At 52.4% G+C, this 23,493-nt stretch overlaps 1 protein-coding gene across 8 annotated transcripts; it reads left to right on the top strand.

Annotated features, from left to right (window-relative positions):
- The first annotated feature begins 125 nt into the window (after nt 1–125).
- On the top strand, nt 126–21,680 carry DYRK1B (dual specificity tyrosine phosphorylation regulated kinase 1B). Of its 8 annotated transcripts, none has more exons than XM_029241299.1 (12): nt 126–336; nt 2,367–2,530; nt 3,577–3,696; nt 3,786–3,974; nt 4,360–4,507; nt 5,363–5,649; nt 6,376–6,522; nt 6,604–6,744; nt 7,056–7,091; nt 7,176–7,371; nt 7,746–7,852; nt 7,948–8,689. In XM_029241299.1, exons 2-12 carry the CDS (start codon nt 2,468–2,470, stop codon nt 8,311–8,313), a joined length of 1,800 nt encoding a protein of 599 aa, XP_029097132.1. In that variant the 5' UTR covers nt 126–336; nt 2,367–2,467; the 3' UTR covers nt 8,314–8,689. The 8 variants fall into 8 exon arrangements, 6 of the variants coding, with proteins under 6 accessions (XP_029097132.1, XP_029097137.1, XP_029097124.1 ...); XM_029241274.1 differs by having other exon boundaries at nt 211–1,114; nt 7,948–11,362; XM_029241304.1 differs by lacking the exon at nt 7,056–7,091.
- The last annotated feature ends 1,813 nt before the right edge of the window (nt 21,681–23,493 follow it).

Below are 23,493 nucleotides of genomic sequence, written 5' to 3'. Positions count from 1 at the left end.
CATGCTCCTACCTTAGCTGCCTCCTGCGCAGCCGTAACGTGGATTTCGGCGCTTGGGCGGGGTTGGTCGCTTTCTGCGTGTAGATCCCGGTAAGCTCTTCTGAGCGCAGGCGCGGAGTGTTTCCCTGGGTCACGTGAGGGGGAAACAGGTTGGGGGGGCGGGAGGCGGAGTCCGGGGCGGGGGGGGGGGCCGGTTTGTTGTGGTCGCCATTTTGCTGGTTGCATTACTGGGTAATCGGGGCCCTGGCTCGCCGCGTCTGCCGGATATCTTCAGCCAGTGGGCAGGACTGAGCTCGGGCTTCCCGAGCAGTTTGCGTTCCCTTGCCCGCGCCCTCAGGTAACGACGCGGCTACGGGCGGGGCAGCACGCGCTCTCGGGAGGGGGGTAGTACGGGACCCGCCCTGCCCGCGTCGCCGCGAGATTTAGCATGAGGCCGAGGGAGAAGAGGAGGGGGGCGGTGGGCAGGTGCAGGCCTTGCCTGGCTATTCTTAGTCGGATTCCTGGAAGGGGCCGAGCCCCGAGGTAGCAGTCTTGGGAGGGAGACTGGGAGGGGGTAGCCGGGCCTCGCTCCCGCTCTTTGTTTGGTCTCGGCTCCGCCGGCCGCATCCTCGTCGCCTAGCAACAGCTGTCCTGGGCTGTAATTGGTTGAGCTGTTGGCAGCAGTGGCCAATGGCAAGGTTGTTGCCATCGTAGGTGTGGACTGCCAAACTCTGTCCGGCCCCGCCCGCCGGGGCTCCGCTGGCCCCGGCGGGCCTCCAGGGTGGGAGGCGGGACGCTGGGGTCCCCTGGGGCGGGTGGCTGAGCGGGGCGGTGCTGGCGGGGCGAGGGTTAACCCGCCCCTCCCCCGTCCACCTGCTTTCCCCATCCCCCGCGTGCCCCGGGCTGACCCTCGTCCCCTCCTCTCCCCGCCCTTGGCGGGGCGGCGGCTGCTGTTGTCACCCACCGAGCCGCCTGTCCCGCTTGTCCTCCCCGCCGCGGGGCTTGCCGGGCCGGCCGGGCCGGGACAGGCGGCCGATTTCTCACCACAGACACCGCCGCCATGCTGGCCGCTCGCCCACCCCACTGGGGGCCCCACCGCGCCCCAGCCCCCCGTGGGCGCGCCAGCCCCGACCCGGGTAGGGGGTGGGGGCTGGGAGAGAGGGTCCTGGTGTGGGAGGGCCCCGAGGAAGAGATTGTTTTGTGGGGGAGCTCCAAGAGAGAGGAGGGGTCGTGGAGTGGCAAGGCTTGGCATAGGGGAAGAGGATTGACATGGGAGAAGGCCCGTGGGGAGAGGATTTTGGTGTGATAGATGCTCTGGAAGGGGAGAACTCTGTGATATTTGGGGAATTTACCTATGGGGGCCTTCTAGGAATGGGCACAGTTGTGGATTGACCCTGGTGTAGAGGAGTGACTGGAGAAAGGGCCCTGACAGGAAAAAACGATTAGGGAGGGTGGGGGTAGGAGCCAGGGTAGGGGAGACAAGGACCATCCACTAAACCGTGGGAAGGAATGCCTGCCTCTCCCTTGCTTCCATCAGAAGGAGTGGGCCTTGATTGGGGGTGGGTGGGGGCTTGGAGTAATGTGGGGAAGGGCCCTGATGTGGCATGGGGGAACTGGAATATGGTTTGGGAAATTACGGAGGGGTGGTCCCCAGTGGGAGGAAATGATAGGGAAGAGGTCTTAGCACCATATGGGGAGGGTCCCCTGGGAAGGGTGGACCCTGGTGGGTGAGAATACCATAGGGTTAGGACCCTGTTATGAAGGGGTCCTCAGATAACCTTGGTGTGATCAGGAGGTCCCTGAGGATCCTGCTGTGGTTTGGAGGGGGCCCAGAAGACTCATGTGGTTTGGGGGGATCTTAGAGTTCTCTGGATTGGGGCACCAACTGGGAAGGGTACATCTTGAAGTGGAGGGACCTTGCTGTGGTAATATGAGGTCATGACGTTAGGGAAGACTACAGGATGGTGGGATCTTGTGTGGGGGGAGGGCCATGAGTAGAAATGGGGAGAGAAGAGTGAACCCTACTCCCTATACTGTCTGTGGTTTCTCTCTTCTTCTCTTCCTCCCCCGCAATTATTCGTGTCTTTCTGTCCTTTCCTGTCATGGCCCACATCCCTGCCTGGCTCCCAATCATTCCCTTTTCCATGTTCCTCTCTTTGTGCTGCCTACTTCATTTATTTGGTAATCATTTGTTGGGGACTCTGCTCTGCCCCACCTCTACCACTTCTCTCTGTCCCCTCTCTTCATTGCCGCCTGCTGCTGTGTTGTACCCTTTTCTTCCTCACTCTGTGCCCTGACTTCTCTGTGTTGTCCACCTCTTTCCCGCTTGGTACTGCCCAACACATCCCCTTGTTCCATGTTGTTCCCCCGCCTCCCGCCTGCTCTCAGGTCTCAGCGGCGGTGGCAGCCGAGGTGCAGGATGCGAGAAGGCGCCCCCCGGCCGGGCTCCCGCTCCAGGCCTCACTCCCCTGCGGCCCTCTGAGCCCACCATGGCCGTCCCACCGGGCCATGGTCCCTTCTCTGGCTTCCCGGGGCCCCAGGAGCACACGCAGGTACGCGTTCAGCTGGATCCTCACCTGCCTGGGGGTCGGGGGAGGCTGGGATAGAAGGATCTTGGGGCCGAAAAGATGGTGTGGTTGCCCAAGACAGTCTCCCAGGAGCATGAAGGGTGCCATGGGAGTGGAAGGTATAGAGGAGTTGCTGGTGGAGTCAGGGTTTGGAGAGCCTGGTTTCAAATCCTGGCACCACTGTTATATTACTTAGGTTCTCCACGTTTCAGTTTCCTGTTCTGTCAAATGGGGCCTATAATGATACCTACCTCACAGGGTTGTTGTGAGGATTAAACAAGTTAATGAAATGCAATTGGAAATGCTGAGGACAGTGTCTGGCACATAGTAAGCACTCAATAAATGTTCATTAAGGGGAAAAAAGAAGTCCAGAGTGAAAGATCTGGAGGGGTTGAAAGGGAAGAAGGTTGAACTGCAGGGTCCTGGAGCCAGCAAGGCCTGGGGGCGCAGGGTAAAGACCTTCAAGGGTAGACTGTTAAGGCCCTAAACTGTAGAGCTGGAAGCAGGATGGAGTAGGTGGTCTAGGGTGCTGGACCCAGATCCAAGATCCTTAGGATGAGAAAACTGGTCAAAGATGCACAGAGTGGGGGGTGAGGGTTAGGAAGGCCCCTAGGGATGAGGATAGAGCAAGATAGGGAGCTCCTCAACATGGGATACCCAAAATGGATGGTCTCAGGTGAAGGATTGGGAGGGTCAGAGCCCAGGTTTCCTATCCGATCTCTCCCACTGAGGTTTAGTAAAGAGTAAAGGTATGTGATGAAAGAAGGGGGTAAATAGTTCACTTCATTCACTCAGAAGATTTCTAATGAACACCCACTGTGTGCCAGGCCTGCTCCAGGCACGGGAGATAAAGCAAGAGCAAGATAAAGTTTCTGCCCTTGGGGAGTTTCTGTTCTAGTGGGGTTGTCAGACAGTGACCAACTAAATAATGTGTGTGGAAATGATGCGCCAGCTGCCCACTGTGTTCTCCTCCTTGAGGTCAGAGGTGAAGGCCTGTCCTCAGTGCTCACCCGTCACCCCGCCTCCCCCAGGTATTGCCTGATGGGCGGCTACTGCCGCGGAGGCTGCCCCTGGCCTTCCGAGACGCAACCTCAGCCCCGCTGCGCAAGCTCTCCGTGGACCTCATCAAGACCTACAAGCACATCAATGAGGTGGGCAGGGGGTGAGGGACACCGGCTGGGTGCTGAGGGGTCCTGGCATCGGTCACTCATCAGTCCTCATCTCCCGGCCGGCCGGGCAGGTATACTATGCGAAGAAGAAGCGGCGGGCCCAGCAGGTGCCACCTCAGGACTCGAGCACCAAGAAGGAGAAAAAGGTCCTGAACCACGGTTATGATGATGACAACCATGACTACATCGTGCGCAGTGGCGAGCGCTGGCTGGAGCGCTATGAGATTGACTCACTCATTGGCAAAGGCTCCTTTGGCCAGGTGCGGGATGCCCCCCACCCGACCCTGATCCAGGGGTTAGGAGGTACGGGCACCCACTGATATTAACCCACACAGCCAGTGGCTCAGTGGCTTCAAGTTCCGTGCTGGGCCACTCACCCCAGTGCAATCACTTGGTTACCTGTGCCTCAGTTTCCTTTTCTGTAAAACAGTGCAAATAACAGGACTCTCCACATAAGGTTGTTGTGTTATCTCATATCCAGTGTTTACACTCGTGTCTGACTGTTGGTGAGCACTCAAATTGAGTTATTAGTGTTACTGATGGTGATACTGGTGGGTCTCCTTACTGGAGGGAGAAGAGTGGTGGTACCTGGCTCTGCCCTCCACGCCCTCGTTCCCTCACTTTGTGGCATGCCTGTGGTCACAGGTGGTGAAAGCCTATGATCATCAGACCCAGGAGCTGGTGGCCATCAAGATCATCAAGAACAAAAAGGCCTTCCTGAACCAGGCGCAGATTGAGCTGCGGCTGCTGGAGCTGATGAACCAGCATGACACAGAGATGAAGTACTACATAGGTGAGGCCTGGGGCAGAGCTGCCTGGGGATGGGCCACCCTCGGTACAGGAAGGGGCTGGTGTCTTCAGGGCAGGGTTTGGTCTGTAATTCCCGGACATCAGTGATTTCTCCTGCCGCTTTCAGGATGTCTACCCTATTCACGTGAGAATTTATCCGGTGCTCACTAAGGGTCATGCTCTGTTGTGAGAACTTTACATAAAGTCACTTGTTTAACCCACACCGAAGCCCCATTATCATTGCCCACAGCTTGGAGATGAAAAAACAGAGGCACTTAGGGGCTGTCACTTGCAGAAGGTCACAGTGTTTGTACTCAGAAGAGCTATAATCTGACCAGGCAGTGGACTCCAGAGCCTTTACTCTTAACATCTATGCCAGTCTTTTTCCTCTTTCCTGTACTGATTCCTCTTAGAAAAAGCAAGTGGATTTAAGGAATGCATTTCTTTTAAAAGGAAAATATACAACCTTACAGTAAATGGAAAGCAAGCATCCCTTGTCACAAAAATAAACAGAACTGAGACTAAAACAAGATTATAAAATTAAATGAGGAAGTGTAGGATGGTGTTAAAAACCCATCAGCACCAAATGGAAACTTTCTCTTTGGTTTAATCAGGAAGTTTGACAGAGACTTGAAAAGAAAATTAACTTCCTTTGTGAATCAAGTTATAGACATATAAAAACATCCTGATTAGCAGCTGGTAACTGTGGGCATACCACAGTTTGGCCTGTGCTCCAGAAGCAGAGACACAGATCTGGTTCCAGCCTCTCTCCTTATGAGCGTGGGCCCCAGGCTGCCGCTGGCCCTCCCTGAGCCTCAGTTTCTTCTCCCTCGGCCCATTTCCGTCCTCTTCCCGGCAGTGCACCTGAAGCGACACTTCATGTTCCGGAACCACCTGTGCCTGGTGTTCGAGCTGCTTTCCTACAACCTATACGACCTCCTGCGCAACACGCACTTCCGTGGCGTCTCGCTGAACCTGACGCGGAAGCTAGCGCAGCAGCTCTGCACGGCGCTGCTTTTCCTGGCCACGCCCGAGCTCAGCATCATTCACTGCGACCTCAAGCCCGAGAACATCTTGCTCTGCAACCCCAAGCGCAGCGCCATCAAAATCGTGGACTTCGGCAGCTCCTGCCAGCTTGGCCAGCGGGTGCGGCCCCGGGGTGGGGTCAGTGGTGTGGGTGTGGCCAGGCTGTGGGCGGGGCCAACTGGTGGCCTGGGGCCAAGGGGCGAGGCTAGGAGGGGATGGGATCGTAATGTGCAGCTTGGAGTGGCTGATGCCTGAGGGATAGTGCTTGGGATGGGGGTGTGTGCGGGTACGGAGGGTGGGGCCAGTGGGTGAAGGAGAGGGCCACAGGGTATACTGCCGGAAGGAAAGAGGAGTGGAGCCTGGGAGAACAAGCCAGTTTTGAGGCTGCCAGATTGTAGGGTTGGAGAGGAGGAGTTGGGTGGCCTTGAGCGTGGCGTGGCAGTTTACAAAGTTTTGTTTGCTCTGTGCTCTTAAAGCTGGGGTTGGAAGGGGGTAGGGCTCTTCAGCTTTGCAGCTTCCTGTGAGCTGGCATTTAAGATGATGCTGGTAGTGGTTTGAAAAGTGTCCAGTTTGGGAGGGTAGGAAGGGCCTAGGTTTACAGACTCCCAGCCTCTGGTGACCAAGAGGGGCTCAGGATCAGGCCAGCAGAAATGGAGATCAGGATCAGATTAGGCCAGTAGAGTGACTCCTGGAAAGCTGGTGTTGATAACATCAGGGTTTGGAGACCCCCGTCCCCAGTTTTGGGGGCAGGAGACCTGTCCTTAGTCAGTCCTCCTAGCTGTGGGGTGTCACTGGTGCGAGTTGGGGAGGCGGGACCTCTGACGATTGCCCTCTCTCCTCCCCCAGATCTACCAGTACATCCAGAGCCGTTTCTACCGTTCGCCCGAGGTGCTCCTGGGCACACCCTACGACTTGGCCATTGACATGTGGTCCCTGGGCTGCATCCTGGTGGAGATGCACACTGGAGAGCCCCTCTTCAGTGGCTCCAATGAGGTGTGCTCCTGAGGAGGGGGTGTGCTGGAGGGGGTGGAGGCCTGGCCGGCCTGATGATCCTGACTGCCTGCCTGCTCTCAGGTGGACCAGATGAACCGGATTGTGGAGGTGCTGGGCATCCCACCAGCCCCCATGCTGGACCAGGCACCCAAGGCTCGAAAGTACTTTGAGCGGCTGCCTGGGGGTGGCTGGACCCTGCGAAGGACAAAGGAACTCAGGAAGGTGCGGCCCCTGCCCCATGCCGCTCCTCCTACCCCGGTGGCCCCTCACTCTCACACTTGGGGCTCCCTGCTCCCTCTCTCCCTGCTTCCCCTCCCTTGTGTCTTTCCCTTCCTTCCTCTTCCCTCCACCCCGTCTGTCCTTTCCTTCCTCCCCCACCCACCCCATCTCTTCTACTACCTACCCCACAACTCTTCTTAGCTCCTCTCTTTCCACTTTCTCTCCTGTGCCTCTGTTTCCCCGTGTGTGTCTCCCTGCCCCTCCTGCCCACTGACGGCCACTCTCTTGCCCCCCCTCCCACCTCCCCCTGCCAGGATTACCAGGGCCCCGGGACACGGCGGCTGCAGGAGGTGCTGGGCGTGCAGACGGGCGGGCCCGGGGGCCGGCGGGCGGGGGAGCCGGGCCACAGCCCCGCCGACTACCTCCGCTTCCAGGACCTGGTGCTGCGCATGCTGGAGTATGAGCCCGCCGCCCGCATCAGCCCGCTGGGGGCTCTGCAGCACGGCTTCTTCCGCCGCACGGCTGATGAGGCCACCAACACGGGCCCGGCAGGCAGCAGTGCCTCCACCTCGCCCGCGCCCCTCGATACCTGCCCCTCTTCCAGCACCGCCAGCTCCATCTCCAGCTCTGGTGGGTGCTCAGTGCCAGATGGGGTAGAACAGGGGTCGGGGCAGCTCTGGCTTGGCCTGATCTGGGGGGTCCTTGTCACTATGAAACTGCATGATCCTCAACTCCAGAATGGGTGGGGTAGGCGAGCTCAGACTGGCCCTGATCTGGTCTCTGAAACTGAGCTTGGGTTCAGATCTCTAAAACTGGTTCTGACTCTTTGACACCCCAAACTGAACTCTGACCCCTGATCTCAAAATTGGGTCTGATCCTTCGACTGGGTGCTGGCCCCAAAGCCCAGACCTGGGCCTGGACCGTGAACCAGACTCAGCCACCTGAAAACTCAGCCCTACCTTTCCTCACTTAAGGCCTCTCCTCTCTTCCCCTGGCACTTCCAGGAGGCTCCAGTGGCTCCTCCAGTGACAACCGGACCTACCGCTATAGCAACCGATATTGTGGGGGCCCTGGGCCCCCCGTCACTGACTGTGAGATGAACAGCCCCCAGGTAATGGGACCTTGGGGACTTTGGAAGTGGGTGGTGGAGTGTCTGGGGCTTCAGGACCTAGGTCTCCATCACCAACTGTTCCTTTGCTCCTTTAGGTCCTGCCCTCCCAGCCACTGCGCCCCTGGGCAGGGGGTGATGTGCCGCACAAGACACATCAGGCCCCTGCCTCATCACTGCCAGGGGCCGGGGCCCAGTTACCCCCTCAACCCCGATGCCTTGGCCGTCCCCCGTCACCAACCTCACCACCACCCCCGGAGCTGATGGATGTGAGCCTGGTGGGCGGCCCTCCGGACTGCTCCCAGCCTCACCCAGCGCCTGCCCCCCAGCACCCGGCTGCCTCAGCCCTCCGGACTCGGATGACAGGAGGTCGTCCACCCCTCCCACCCCCCGATGACCCTGCCACTCTGGGGCCGCACTTGGGCCTCTGTGGTATACCCCAGAGCACGGCAGCCAGCTCATGACCCTGCCCCCTCCCTGGGGCCCCTCCTGAAGCCATACCCCCCCCCACCCAATCTGGGGGCCCTGGGCTCCCATCCTCATCTCTCCCCTTGACTGGAATTGCTGCTACCCAGCCGGGGTGGGTGAGGCCTGCACTGATTGGGGCCTGGGGCAGGGGTTCAAGGAGAGGGGTTTAGGCTCACCTCCCCACTAAGGACTGGACCCTTGGTCCCTTCTCTCCCCTTGTTTTCTATTTATTGTACCAAAGACAGTGGTGGTCCAGTGCGGGGAGGGGGAGATTCCCTCTCACCCCAGGGCCCTAGGAGGGGGTGGGGGCAGGTAGGGGGAGATGGCCTTGCTCCTCCTTGCTGTACCCCCCAGTAAAGAGCTTTCTCACATTCCCGCCTGAGCGTTTGCAGGCCCTCGGCTCCCCTCTCCCAGCCCTCAGAGGCGTGGTGGGGAACGGTGTTTGGGGAGGGGGGGGGTGCTGGAAGAGCTTTGTCGTGTGGGATGAGTCCCTGGTCCCTGGGGAGGTTATGGCTATTGATGCAGGCATGGGACTGCAGGAGGTCTGGGGCTGTGGAAATCTAGACACAAATCCTGGATAGGATGCTAGCCCACACTTGCTTTTTCTAGGGTAAACTGAGACCTTGAAAGGTAAAGGCCCAGCTCTGGCCTGTCTCTGGGAAACATCAGGTTCTGCCCTAATAAGCCAGGGCTTCCACAGAGTCTGCACAGGCATGGCTCATTTTGCCAGTCATCCGGTAGGTGCTGAGTGCATGTAGCAGGCCTTATTGGTGCCACCTGGGGAATGGCAGGCAGGCAGTGGGTACGGAATTTACCCCCCACACGTCTGGTCTCACTCTTCGGAACCATTGTGGAGCAAAGCATTTTAAGATTCTCAGGCAAAAAGAAAGTCCCGGGGTTCCAGGTAAGTGGGCCTGTTTCCATAGTAATTTGGAAACTTCTGTCTCTAACCGGCCAATCAAGAGCCGTCAGGTTCAAAGGGTATAGTCCTCCGCCACCGGGGCGCGGGGCTTCCTGGGAAATGGAGTTCTATTTGGAAATTTCTTCTCCCCGTTTTCGTTGCTGAACTACAAAGCCCAGAATTCTTTTCGCTCACGTGTTTAGGGGCGGGTTCTCAGGTAGCCAATGGGCAGTCAGAAGCACTCGGGGCCCGGATGCTTAAGGCGGGCTGTAGAGGAGGAGAAGGCCGTGATTGGGTGACTTTGGCCAGACTCTGCGGGAGTATTGAGTTCTCGAAGTCTTGCGGAAGATGGGTGACTGGCGCTGTTCCGGGAGAGCGTGCAGGTTAGGCGTTCATAGCTACCGAGCAGGAGGTAAGCGCGGAGGCCCGAAGCGGCCCCACCACGTGGGGCGTCACTAGCCTCTGTGTTGGGTCCGGCTCGCGGGAAGCCCCAGTCAATAGGAGAGACGGGCAAAGGCCTCGTTACGGGCCTGCGTGTGTTCGCTAACGGAGGCAGCGTGAAACGCGGAGAGAACCCAGGCCCGGCACCGGTAGGGAAACCTTGCCGGGGGTAGGGGGAAGGTGCTGTCTGAGCTGAGACCTGAAGACGGAGGGACGTTTGGGGGTGGCGGTGGTGCGGTGGAATGGCTTGCGCAAAGGCAACGATGAGAAATAGCCTGGTGTGTGAATGACCTGCAGGTGGTTGGTGTTGGTGGAAATCTTACTGAAAGTGCTGTGTGAATTAGATTGTGGAAGATTTTGTTGGCTCTTTAAGGAGTTTGGACTTTGTCCTGAGGGCAGTGAGGAGCCACGGAGGGTTTTCCAGAAGGGAAGGGGCCCAATTTGCTGCCAGCTGGGAATAGATTGACGGGGAAAAGACTAGGGTCTGGGAGCCCAGGATGGCAGCTGTGGTATCCTAGGCAGGAGATGTCGGGGATGGAGCAGGGCAGGGGCCTTGGATGGGAGGGGAGGATGAGTGTCGGTGGGGGAGACTTCCAGAAGGCTGAGTTCACAGGCTGTGTGGGAGAGGGAGGCGAAGACGGGCGCGAAAGGAATCTCTCCAGCACTGTGGGACGGTGCCTGACATATCAAAAATGATTATAAAACTTTTTTTGAATGAACGGTCATAGGAAGCAGGTACTACTGTGATCTCCCTTTTGCAAATAAGATTACTAATGGTAGAGAAAATTAAGTAACTTGCCCAGGATCACATGGCTAGGAAGTGGAGGGCTCAGGATTTGTGTGTGAACTATTGACTTAGCAAGGTGCAGGATGAACCTCAAGACATCAGTAGGAGTCAAATCATGTGGGTCCTGTGAGGAATTTGTGATGAGCATGGAAATTGTATATTCCCAATTTCTATTTCTAGCCCAGAACCCCTCTCCTGGCCTGTTGACTGACTGCCAACATGATAATCTCCTCCTGGATATCTAGAGATACTGAGAGTAATCTTTGCGAATTTGAACTCCTGGTTTTTTCCCAAAAACGTGTACCTCCCACATTCTCACTAAATGCCACCTCCATTCTTGTAGTCCTTCAGACCAAAAGCTTCGGAGTTGTCCTTGGTCCCCTCTTTGTCTTTTATCCATGTCTGGTCCATCAGCATATACCTTCAAAGTATATTCAGAATCGGACCATTTCTTCCCACCTCCACTCCTGTCACCCTGGCCCTGTCCACCCTTATCTCCTGCCTAGACTTCAGTGGTCTGTTTGCTCCCCACTGTCTGTTTCTCACATGCAGCCAAAGGGACACTGTGGACACCTGGGTCTGGTCACATCCCTCCCCTGCTCAGTACCCTGTGGCTCCATCTCACAGAAAGTAAATGCCACGTTCCTCTCCATGGCCCGCAAGGCCCTGCATTATCTGTCCCTGTTGCCTGTCTGACATCATCTACTCCCTTCTTGTTCCCTCTGTTCCAGCCACACTGGCCTCAGGGCCTCTGCACTTGCTGTTCTCTTTATGTTGAACATTCTTCTCCCGAATAGTCAAGGCTCACCACCATCTCCTTTAGGTCTTTACTCAGATTTTACTTTCTCCTTGAGATCTTTCCTAACCACCCTTCTAGAATGGTGCCACAAATATTTGTATCTGGGCTTCCCTGGTGGCGCAGTGGTTAAGAATCCACCTGCCAATGCAGGGGACACGGGTTCGAGCCCTGGTCCGGGAAGATCCCACGTGCTGCGGAGCAGCTAAGCCCGTGCGCCTAGAGCCTGTGCCCTGAAACAAGAAAAGCCAATGCAGTGAGAAGCCCGCGCACCACAAGAGCAGCCCCTGCTCGCTGCAACTAGAGAAAGCCCGCACACAGCAACAAAGATCCAACGCAGCCATAAATAAATTTATTTTTAAAAAAATTCATATCTGTCTTCCCTTTAACTTTCTCCTTAGCATTAATCATATCCCTGCTTAACACGGTGCATAATTTATCTTGTTTATTGTCTGTCTCCCCCCCCACCCTGTAGTAGATCATGAGCTTCATGAGGGCAGGAGCTTTTGTCTACTCCATGCTTTTTGTCTAACACCTAGAAGAGCTCTTGACATGTAGTACAGGCTCAATAACTATTTACTGAATGAATGGATGGGTGATTTCAGTAGTACAATTCCTGATCCTAGCATTCTAGGGACTCTGTTGATCCCCTATGCACAGAACCTTAAGGGGCTGCCTTAACGTTTTCTGAGGTCTCAGACATTCAACAAACATTTCATCTTGCCTCTGCTTTGTGCTCAGGATTGAGGATACAGCAGAGAACAAAGCAGTTTCCCTGTCCCCAGAGAGCTCACAGTCTCCGGGGTGGAGGTTCAGATTGTCAACTTCTCACGCAAATATGAAATTACAAAGAAAGGTAGAGTGTCATAAGAGCACTTGACAGGAAGTCTAATCTGGACCCTAGGAAGTGAGGTTTGAGGTGATGGGGTAGGCATTAACTCTCTTAAGAGGTAAGTGTGTGTGTGGTGCTGGGAACCTAGAGGCTGAGGGGGAGCAAGAGGCCAGACCATGTGGATCCTGTAAGGAGTTTGTGTCCTTACCCCCACGTGCAGTGGGCAGTTGTAGAAGATTTTTTTTTTTTTTTTTTTTTGGCCTCTCCACGCAGCTTCCTGGAATTCCCAGGGAAGTTGTAGAAGAATTTTAAACAGTGGAAGCAGGCATGGTCAGTGTTAAAAACTCCCTCAGCCTGTTGTATGGGGAATTGGCTATTGTGTGGGGATTGAGGATTGAAGTAGACAGACCAGTGAGGAGGCTGTCACCATGAGATTAAAATGGCTGCTATTAAAGGCGGCCACGTGTTCTTTCCTGTTTCTCCCATGAAGAGGTGGAGTCTCCTTCTCCCTTTTTATCTGGGCTGGTCTGTGAGTTGTTTTGACCCACAGAATGCAGTAGAAGTGATGCTCTGCTGGTTGGGAGGACTGGGCCTTAAGAGGCCTGGCAGCTGTGCTTTTTTACTCTCTTGGAGCCCTGGGCTACCGCAGAAAGAAGTCCAGCTCCCCCAGTGGAGAGAGATGTGGAAAGAGAGAGGCCCAGTCATCCCCCAGCTCTTCCACCGTTTTAGCCGATGTGCTAAATCACACATGAGTGATGCCATCTTAGATAGTCTAGCCCAGCTCCCAGCTGACACCATGTGGCATTGAGACGAGCCATCCTGAGTCAGAGCCTTGTCCAAACTACAGAATCAGAAGCAAATAAGTGGTTGCTATTTTAAGCCACTGTGTTTTGAGGATGACTTGTTACCCAGCAATAGCTAACTGAAACAAACAAATGTTTTTTGAGATCTTACTATCTTATGTATTAGCTCATTTAATCCTCATTAGTCATTCTATGTGGTAATATTGTTATTGCCTTTATATGTATGAGGGAACCAGGGCACAGAGAAGTTAGTGGAGTGCTAGCAAGATACCTGACACATAGTAAGTGCTGAGCATGTGACAGCTGTTAGCAGCACGTTCATCAGCCTTAAAATTTCCATAATTGTTAAAGAAGTGATAGTAAAAGGAATTAGAGCGTTAGTAACCTAGTTACTAGTGGTGTGATTTTAAATAAGTGACTTCACCTTTCTGAGGTTCCATTTCTTCACTGTAAAATGGAAATTATAATACTCTTCATCTCAGAGGACTATTGTGAGGAGCACAGGGTCTGACGGGGGGCAAACATCTAATATACAGCAGGGATGCTAATTACTACAAAGCATGCATCGAAGTGTGTTGTGGCCACAAGGATGAAGCTATTTTCTTGGAAGGCCTAGTGGAGAAACAGAAAGGCATCAGGTCCTTGGTGATGTTGTCAAGTGCTGGATCAGGCTTCACCTGAAATGAGTTACTTCAGGACTTTCTTATTAGGGAATCCAATAAATCTTTTTTTTTTTTTTTTAAATCATTTAAGCCCAGTTGAATTGGGCTTTCTGTTACTTGGAACCAACATCCTGATTCCTGGGTTCTGTTATTTGTTGATTCATCAGATATGGAATACTGTTTAAAGTACTGTTTTAGGTGCTGGTATTATAATGGTGAACAAGACCCTCAAAAGCCCTGTCCTTGTGGAACTTACGTTCTAGTGGGGAAGGTAGATGATTTTTTTTTAAAATAAATTTATTTATTTAATTTATTTTTTGGTACGCGGGCCTCTCACTGTTGTGACCTCTCCCGTTGCGGAGCACAGGCTCCGGACACGCAGGCTCAGCGGCCATGGCTCACGGGCCCAGCCGCTCAGCGGCATGTGGGATCTTCCCGGACCAGGGCCCGAACCCGTGTCCCCTGCATCGGCAGGCGGACTCTCAACCACTGCGCCACTAGGGAAGCCCTATTTTATTTTTGTATGCGTTGGGTCTTCGTTGCTGTGTGCGGCCTTTCTCTCGTTGCGGCGAGCGGGGGCTACTCTTCATTGCGGTGCGCAGGCTTCTCATTGCAGTGGCTTCTCTTGTTGTAGAGCATGGGCTCTAGGTGCTCAGGCTTCAGTAGTTGTGGCTCGTGGGCTCAGTAGTTGTGGCTCGTGGGCTCCAGAGTGCAGGCTCAGTAGTTGTGGCTCGCGGGCTTAGTTGCTCCGCAGCATGTGGGATCTTCCCAGACCAGGGCTCGAACCCGTGTCCCGTGCATTGGCAGGCGGATTCTTAACCACTGCACCACCAGGGAAGCCCCAAAGGTAGATGATTTTTAAAGATTAATATTAGTGATATGAGCTATGAAGGCTGAGGGTAGGGATAGAGAGTGACAAGAGCTGCTGTTTTAGGTGGAGGGGTTCAATAAGATATCCTTGAGGAAATGTTATTGGAGGAGGGACCTGGCAAAAAAGGAGGAAGCCAGCTATGCACCTGTTTTGGGAAGAAGGACATTCCAGCTGGAAAAAACAGCAAGTTCAAAGGCCCTGAGGTGTGCTCGGTGTGTGGGAGGAGCAGAAAGGAGTGAACTGGACCAGACCGAGCCCGTTGAGCAGGAAGGAGATGAGGGCAAGGGGGCATGCAGGGCTGGATGGGCCTTGGGAAGGGCTTGAATTTGATTGGCAGCGAGATGGGAAGCAGTTGGAGCATCCTGAGCTGAAGAGTGATGTGATCTCACGTCCTAATGGGATTCCTCTGGCTGCCATGTGGGCACCAAGGTGGACGCAGGGCTCCAGCGAGCAGGCTGCTGCACTAGTGCAGCTGAGAGACGACGGTGGCTTGGCCGGCGTGGTAGCAGTGGAAGTGGGCAGATGTGGTTGGTTTGGAGGTGTAATTTGAAGGAAGGAGTGGGCAGGACTTAGGTGTGGGGGGAGAAAGGGGAGTCAACGACTGTAAGCTTTTTAGCCTGAGCTGTGGGGCGGGGGCTGAGGGAGCCTGTGGACATGGTAAGCATCCCAGCGGGGTGAGCATCGCCACGATACAGGAGTCTGGCATCCAGGGGCAAGTTCTGGGCTGGAGATATAAACTTGGGAGCCGTTGGCATTTGCATGGTAGTGAGGCCCAGGAGGAGATCACTAAGGAAGGAGCACGGATGGAACCGAGGTCTGCGCGTGGGAACAGCGAGCTCTGTGAGGAGGTTACTGCAGTCGTCTAGGCGAGAGATGACAGTGGCCCGGACCAGGGCATAGGCAGGCGTGAGCGGTCGTCTGGATGCATTTTGAAGGCAGAACCCACAATGGATTGGTTGCGGGTGATGACAAAGAAATGGACCAGGGCCTCCTGAGAACAGAACAGAGTCAGAACGTGGGGCAGCGACTCTGCTTCCCTCCTTCCCCAGGCCCTGTGGTCTGCTGCGCTTTGCATCCGCTGCCTCCTCTGTCTGCAGGCAGCTGCAGTGCCCCACAGCCCTTCTGTCCCCGTCCCAAATTCCCCCAGACAGGACTCGGATTGCTGGCGTCCAGCATCCAACCTTGCTCAACCCGCTGTAGCTGGAGGATTCCACAGTGATGTCTGTCTGCTGGGAAGGGCTGTGGACTGGGCGGTCACCTCACACATTCACACAGTATCCCTGATAGTTGGTGTATTATGGGCAGGCGTTGGGCGTGATTTGACCCTGTTTTGGTAGGTGGGTGGGACAGACCCTTTACATAGCCTTAGACTCGTCCTGGGTTGGGTGATGGGGCAGGGGAAACCAGGAAGGTGGGGTCCGGCAGGCTCTGGCTCAGAAGGGTTAGGGTCGGCTTGGGAAGGTGGTGGGGATCCAGCACAGCTTCTGCCACCTGTGGGTGCTCCCACAGTAAGGGACACACAGCGATGACTGAAACAGCCTCCATGCTGCCCTCACAGAGCACACATCGCGGGGGGACAACCCCTTACCAGATGGGGTCAGGGCGGGAAGGGGGAGCCCAGAGGAAGCACCTGACCTAGTTGAAGGTATCAGGGAGGACTTCCTGGAGTAGAGACCCCATGAGATGAGACCTGAAGAGTCAGATGAAGGGAGTTAGGGACTCTGCTGGTGACTGCTTGTAGCCCAGTTAGTAGATACTTTAAAAAAATTTTTATATAACTTTAGATTTACAGAAAAGTTGCAAAGATTGTACAGAGACCTCCCATATACCTTATACTCAGCGTCCTCTAATGTTAGCATCTTACTTAATTGCAGTATCTTGGTCAAAACTAAGAAATGAACGTTGATTAGTGTCCTACTACTGAAACTCCCGACTTTGTTCATATTCCGCCCATTTTTCCACTAATGTTCTTTTTCTGTTGCAGGATGCAATCCAGGGTACCCTGTTGCGTTTATTCATCCTGTCTCCTTGGTCTCCTCCAATCTGTGACAGTTTCTCAGTCTTTGTTTTCCTTGACCTTGACAGTTTTGAGGAGCACCGGTCAGGTATTTTGTAGAATGTCCCTCAGTCTGGGATTGTCTAATGTTTTTCTCATGGGTAGATCGGGATTGTACATTTGGGGAAGAATATCACTCAGGTGATGGTAACCCGGATCACTTTGTTACAGCCGTGTCCGCCAGGTTTCTCAGCTGTAACTTGACTGACACGTTTTCCCTTCCTTTACGCTGTTTAGAAGCAGGTCACAAAATCCAGCCCGTAAGCTCCAGTTCCTGGAGGGAAAATATGAAAGAATTTGTGTTCATATTGTCAGAACCACTACAGGAACTGATAAACACGGGAAGATCCTTTGAGGCTGTGCAAATGTCCTATTTCTCCTCAAAGTTCCACCCACTAATTTTGGCATTCATCTGTGGACCGTGCCTGCAGAAATCATTACTGTGGTGTGTTCTAATGACACTTTCCTATTTTCCTCATTTCTCCTACATTAATTACTGGGAATTCTTCTGTAGGAAGGTTTGTCCCTTCTACCCCATTTATTTTATTTGTACAATCATTAATTTATATCAGTATGGACTCATGGGTACTTATTTTATTCTTTGGGTATAACCCAATACTATCATAATTAACTTTTTCACTCAAATTGTTCAGTTTTGGCCCTAGGGGCTCTTTGAGTTTGGCTCTGTATTCTTTTTTTTTTTCCTTGAGCACTTCCTTACGTTTTGGCACTGTGAGATGCTCCAGGCTTAGGTTGCATTTTCCTTGCCCCAGCCCTAGAATCAGCCCCTTTCCAGGGAGCCCTGGTTCCTTTGATAGAGAATGGTATTAGACACCAAGGTCTGGACACTGAGTGTGGTCATTGCTGCTGAGGTCTCCTATTTCTAGTCCCTCTCAGCTGACAGAGCTGGGGAAAATGTTATGTGTACAAACCCATGTATACACACGTCTATACTTCTGTGTGTGTGTGTGTGTGTATATATAGATATAGATATCTGTGTATAAAAATATACCTCAGTCCATACTGCTATCTCTGACTAATCCAGCTCCAGAGGGTTCGTTCTCACCTTCCCCCCTCGTTTTCTTTGTTAACTTCTTTCTCTGGCAATGAGAAGAAACCTGGCTCAGTGGGCACTTTTTGGTGTTCATCTTATGGGCCATCTTGGCAGGAATTGGCAGTGTTGGCCATTCCCACCTTCCGTAAGGATACTCTTTCCTGGGTTTCTGTGACAATCCTGTCCCCTGGTTTTTCTCCTGTGTCTTGCTTCTTTGCAAGAAGTTCTGTTTTCGCCGACCTCTTAACTCTGGCGGGCTCTTCTCCCCTTCCACCCCGGGCCATCTTACCCTCTCCTGTGGTCTGTTCCCTGTCCCTGTGCTGATGATGTCCACTCTCTGCCCTTAGCCCCACCTCCTCCCTGGGCCCCAGACCTCAGGGTCCTGAGGCCTCAAGAAGCCCTCTCTCCCCATCCTGCCCTCAGGCCGGGTGACCCCTGAGCCCCCAATACTCACCGTGTCCCACATTGCAAACCTGCTCCTCCTCTTGGTCCCTATCTTAGGGGTGGTCCCTCCACACCCCAGGCTCCCAGAGAGAGCCCGGGGCTGCATCCTTGATGCCTCCCTCCCCATCCCCACCCTGCAGCCCAACCCATCATCCTCCAGAGCTTGACCACTAGGACTCCTGGACGCTTCTCCCACCTGCCCCTTCTCACCTTTCATGGCCCTGCCTTGGTCTAACCCTGTCCTCTCCCACCTTGTCTCTTGCCTGGCCTCCCATCTCACTGTTTAACCCCCCTCCCACTTGACAGCTGAGGGATTTTTGTGAAAGAGAACTGATCATGCCCTCCTGCTTGAAGCCCTTCCATGTTTCTCCAGAGTCCTTAGGACCCAGTCCTAACTCCTTAGACTAATGCTGAAGACTTGGTGTGATCTGGTCTCTGACTGTCGCTCAGCCTGTCTCCCTGACCACCTGAGCTGCAGACACACTGAACTTCCTCTCTTACCTTGAGCATGGCCGGTGTTCTCACCTGGGCCTCGGCACGGACCCTCTCTTGGCCCCAGCAACCTTCAGCCCAGCCATTGCTGCGCAATCCACACACCTCCCACTTTCTTCCCACTCGTATTACCTTGAAACACTCCCAGACATCATCTGGAAAGATGATGAACAAGATGTAACCAGTGGTCATTTCTGAGTGTTGGAAGTAGGGGAGTTGCAAAATTTTTTTGCAACAAACACGTTTTCGCTGACTACTAACATAACACACCAAGAGCTGTTGTGGGAGAGAGAGTTAACTAAACAAGAAAAAAGTCACATGCTGTTTGAGCCTAAGAGGAAGAGACCTCTCAAGAATCATTTGTATTACCTACAGAATCCTGCCAGGCAGGGAGAGAACAGAGGTGTGTTTCTCAGCACAGTGTACAGTCACCCCAGACTGGACTTCGGAGGAGTGCCTGTAAGATTCCTTTCGAAATCACATCAACTTAGGGAACTTTCTACCGTCATTTTTCACAGTTACCATTATAGACAGGACTTATGTCATTTAGACGGTGTTTGACAAGCATTTGGAACAACTGACTTGTAGAAAAGGACTTTGTACGTCTAAAGGGAGGTTACTAAAGTACGTTGGTGTTGGGAGCATTCTTGTCTTATCCTCTGATATCAGTGAATTCTGTGTAAAGGAACTATGGATGCATCTGCTTTGAGACCTTTTGCGGCTTCACATCTGGCTGGCACGTGCTTTAATAATCACTGCCCACGTTTACATGGCGCTGCTTCATGCCAGGCACCAGTGTACACCCTTTGCATGTATGAATTCAGTAATAACCTCACATGGCCCTTAGGAGGCAGCCGCTGTCATTATCCCGGTTTTCCAGTGAGGCGTTTAGAGTTTAACTCAGTTGCTTCAGGTTCCGGAGCTAGTAAGTGGCAGGACTGGGATTTGAACCCAGGAATACCGTTGGTTCTGTTTGTGCCTTCAACCCCCTTCCTCCTGGACCTGGACTCCATTCTTAAAGGAGAAGCTCAGGTTCTTTCTTTTTTTGTTGTTTTTTGTTTTTTGGCCTCGCGGCACGGCTAACAAGATCTTAGTTCCCTGATCAGGGATTGAACCCCGGGCCCTCTGCCGTGAAAGCCCGCAGTCCTAACCACTAGACCTCCAGGGAGGTCCCTGAGATGTTCACAGTTCTGAATACTGCAATTTCTTCTTTTCAGAAGAGGTTAAATGACTTTCTTTTCTAGTTGCCAAAAATCTGTTTTCAACATCCCCAATTACTTGCAAAGAGAAACACTTTTAACTTTTTCTTTTTAAGGGAAAATTTCAAACATGCACAAAAGCAGGAAAGTCTAATGAACACCCATCACCCAGCTTCAGCAGTTAACCAGCATGCGGCCATTCTTGTTCCATCCATATTCTGCACCTTTTCCTCCCCTGCTCAGTTAATTTTAAAGCAAATCCAGGTATGTTATATTAAAAGACATTGCCTTGGGCTTCCCTGGTGGCGCAGTGGTTGAGAGTCCGCCTGCCGATGCAGGGGACGTGGGTTCGTGCCGCGGTCCGGGAAGATCCCACATGCCGCGGAGCGGCTGGGCCCGTGAGCCATGGCCGCTGAGCCTGTGCGTCCGGAGCCTGTGCTCCACAACGGGAGAGGCCACAGCAGTGAGAGGCCCGCGTACCGCAAAATAAATAAATAAATAAAATAAAATAAAAGACCTTGCCTTTAAAGAAAAGGGGACCCACAGTTCCCTGCCTCAAGTCCTCCCCCTTCTGGCAAACTGAACACCTTCCTGATTCTCTCTTCCCTCTCCCCTCATTTTCCAAATGCAGACACACCTGTGCAGGATGTGATACTATCGCTGGCTCCGTCCCTGGCTCTCCCATTTCCTGAAACCCTACCCGCGCCGGGCATTTTTCCACGTTGCCCTGAAGCCTGAAAACGGCCCTCCTAGTGACCGTGGATGGCTGGTGCTGCCTGGCAGGCCCATCCCCTTCAGAGGGACATTTAATCTACGTGTGGCTTTCTGCCATGATAGTGGCCTCTTCCTTATTTGGGTTATTTTCTGGATGCCCCCTCCACTCAAGCCAGGTCAGGCCTCCTGTAACACCCCTTGCACTCTGTAACTTCAAGCACATTATGTTTAACATAGTCGAAATGAAACAAGGCTTTGGGTACTTATCTATTAATTGCCTGGGAGCTCCATGACTCAGGTCTGTCTTGGAGACCTGAGCATCACCCAGCACAGGGCCTGGCACACAGTAGGCGCTCAGTAACAGGAATGAATGAATGATTGCCAAGGTCAATATCTGGGCGTTTATCATGAGGGCAATAGGAAGCCACAGAAGTGTTTTAGGGAGAACTGGACCCATTTTTCTCAAACTAATGTGCATATAAATCCCGTGAGATCTTGTTAAAATGCAGATTCTGAGTCAGTGGGTCTGGGGAGGGGCCTGAGGTTCTGCATTCCTGACAAGCTCCCAAATGATGCCAGTGCTTTGAGTCACAAGGCTCTTGCTGTGCTGTTCAGTAAGGCAGCCACCAGCCACGTGTGGCTGTTGAGGATTTGAACTGTGGCTGGTGTGACCTGCTGTGTGTTCTAAGTGTAAAATACCAGCCAGATTTCAAAGACTTAGCACAAAAAAGAGAATGTAACATATCTCATTAATAGTTTTTATATTGATCACATGTTAACATGGTAATATTTTGGATATATCAGGTTAAATAAAATGTTATTAAAATTCATTTTACCTGTTTTTGGTTTTTAATGTGGCTACTAGAAAATTTTAAATTACATCTGTGGTTCTCATTATGTTTCTCCTCTTTCTCACCTCTAAGCATTTGTACATGCTTCTCCCTCTTTTTGAAGCACCCCCCCCCTTCTCCCTACCTCCTCTTCACAACTAATCACACACATCTTTCAGGTCTCAAGATGTCTCCTCCTCCAGGAAGCCCCCTTGATCCCCCAGGGTGGGTCAGGTATCCGTTTTGGGCTTCTGCTCTCTGGGTTTCCCCCATCCCAGCCCTGACCATCTGTGATGTCAGCGTCTAAACGTCTGTCTCCGGAGATTGGAGACAGGATGGCGGAGTAGAAGGACTTGAGCTCACCTCCTCTCACGAAAACATCAAAATCACAACTAACTGCTGAACAACCATCAACAAAAAAAGATTGGAACCTACCAGAAAAGATATTCTACATCCAAAGACAAATAAGAAGCCACAAGGAGACAGTAGGAGGGACACTTTCACGATATAAATGTCTGTCTCCCTCTTTAGAAAGGTAAATCCATGAGGATGGGGACAAAGTCTCTTCTGGTCACCACTTTTATCTCCAGAACCTGGCACAGAGTCAGTAATATCTGTTAACTGAATTAAGAAATGACAAGTAAGATGTGGGTCGTGCGCACTTGTAACTCTTGAACTGGACCATGAAGCCCACTTTCGAGGCCTTGTTTAATGTGCCCTGACGTCAGCGCAGCATTCTGAACTGCTTTAACTTTTACTGGGTGTACAGTAGACATGTTGTGAATCTCATCAGCACAGGCACCAGGCGAGATGTCCAAGAAAGTACGTAATAGCACTGACAGCAAAACATCGGAAACAAACCTGATGTCCACCAAAAGGAGAATGGATCAATTGTATCTTCACGCAGGGTAACAGTATGCAGCAGTGAAAAGGACGGAACTACAGGCGTGCAAGAAAAATAACGTGTGAAAGGAGCAAAATTCAGAAGATTTCACATAGGATGATACTATTTTATAAAGCTCAAAACCAAGCACACAGAAACATTGTTTAGGCATTTGAAAATATGTGATAAAACTGTATCTTAAAATAGCAAGGGGGAGAGGGAATCTTTTGGGATTGGTTGTACTGTGCAGTTAAAATGGGTATATTTTATTGTGCATAAATTATACCTCAGTAAAGCTGAATTAAAAAGGAGAGTGGGCAGAACAGACTGCCTGTTGTGCCTCTGGATATACTGTGTAAGGAGGTGATGCTGGGGGCATATGCCACCATATGGTGACTCACCTACCTGTCATGCTGAGGAGGTCAGGCAGAAGAAAGGACCTGAGCCACTTAATCACTGAGCCAGGTCAGGGACTTTGCTTTCTGTGCTATGTCTCCAGTTCCAGTTCCATGCCTGGTGATTATTTGGAGCTCAATAAATATACGTACTTTTAAGTAAAATTCTTTTGGAAGTAAAATACAATTTTCTTAACTGTTTGAATTTAACAACCCCAAAACACCCTGCCTCTGGAGTGCCTGCTGTGTGAAGTAACGCATTTCCTTCTGATTCAGGCCCTTTTGACTTGGATCCTCTTATCTGTAGCCAAACACATCTTAACTGGTGACCGCGTGGTGAGTGAGTTAACTGCTAACATCTTAGGGGTGTTAAAAAACAAAATTTATGGGGGGTGGGGTGGAAGGGAAGCTCAAGAGGGAGGGGATGTATGTGTACATATAGCTGATTCACTTTGTTCTACGGCAGAAACTAACCCAACATTGTAAAGCAATTATGCTCCAATTAAAAAAAAAATAAAGACTTAAAAAATATTTCCCTGGGTAAATTGAAATCTAATTGGCACTATTTAAAAATTCATGAATTGGGCAGCATTCTATATGGCAGACAGATATTCCTGGAAGTTACACAACATGGAAGGCTTTTACAGTAAGGAGGATGGGACAAGGAAACGAAGTTATCAGCACGGAAAAAATGAAAGTTCGTTGGTGGAAAACAAAAGTTCAGGTGACACTGGCTTCTCACTGGCTGAGCTGTGGTGTTTTCCATTGGCTGGGCTTGTTGCAAGACAAGAAGGAAGTCTTCCTTCCCCCTGCTAGGGTAGTAAGTAGTTGTGCTTCCTGTTTGGGAGTGCAAGGTACCTCTCTTCCTGCTGGGGTCAGTAACTGGCATCTTCCTGTCTGGGTAATTGATACTCCTCCTGTTTGAGATAACTGACAACGAGTGGTAGGGCATGAGACCTCCCTCTACAGGCCTCTCTGACTCCAATTTTAGTTGGTTTCCTTTTATTAATTTTCAC

The sequence above is a fragment of the Monodon monoceros genome, unplaced genomic scaffold, assembly GCF_005190385.1.
Source record: "Monodon monoceros isolate NGI ecotype Baffin Bay Population unplaced genomic scaffold, NGI_Narwhal_1 Super_Scaffold_10, whole genome shotgun sequence".
Taxonomy (NCBI): domain Eukaryota; kingdom Metazoa; phylum Chordata; class Mammalia; order Artiodactyla; family Monodontidae; genus Monodon; species Monodon monoceros.
The sequence above is the reverse complement of the archived record's forward strand: the minus strand, read 5'-3'. Positions and strand labels throughout refer to the sequence as shown.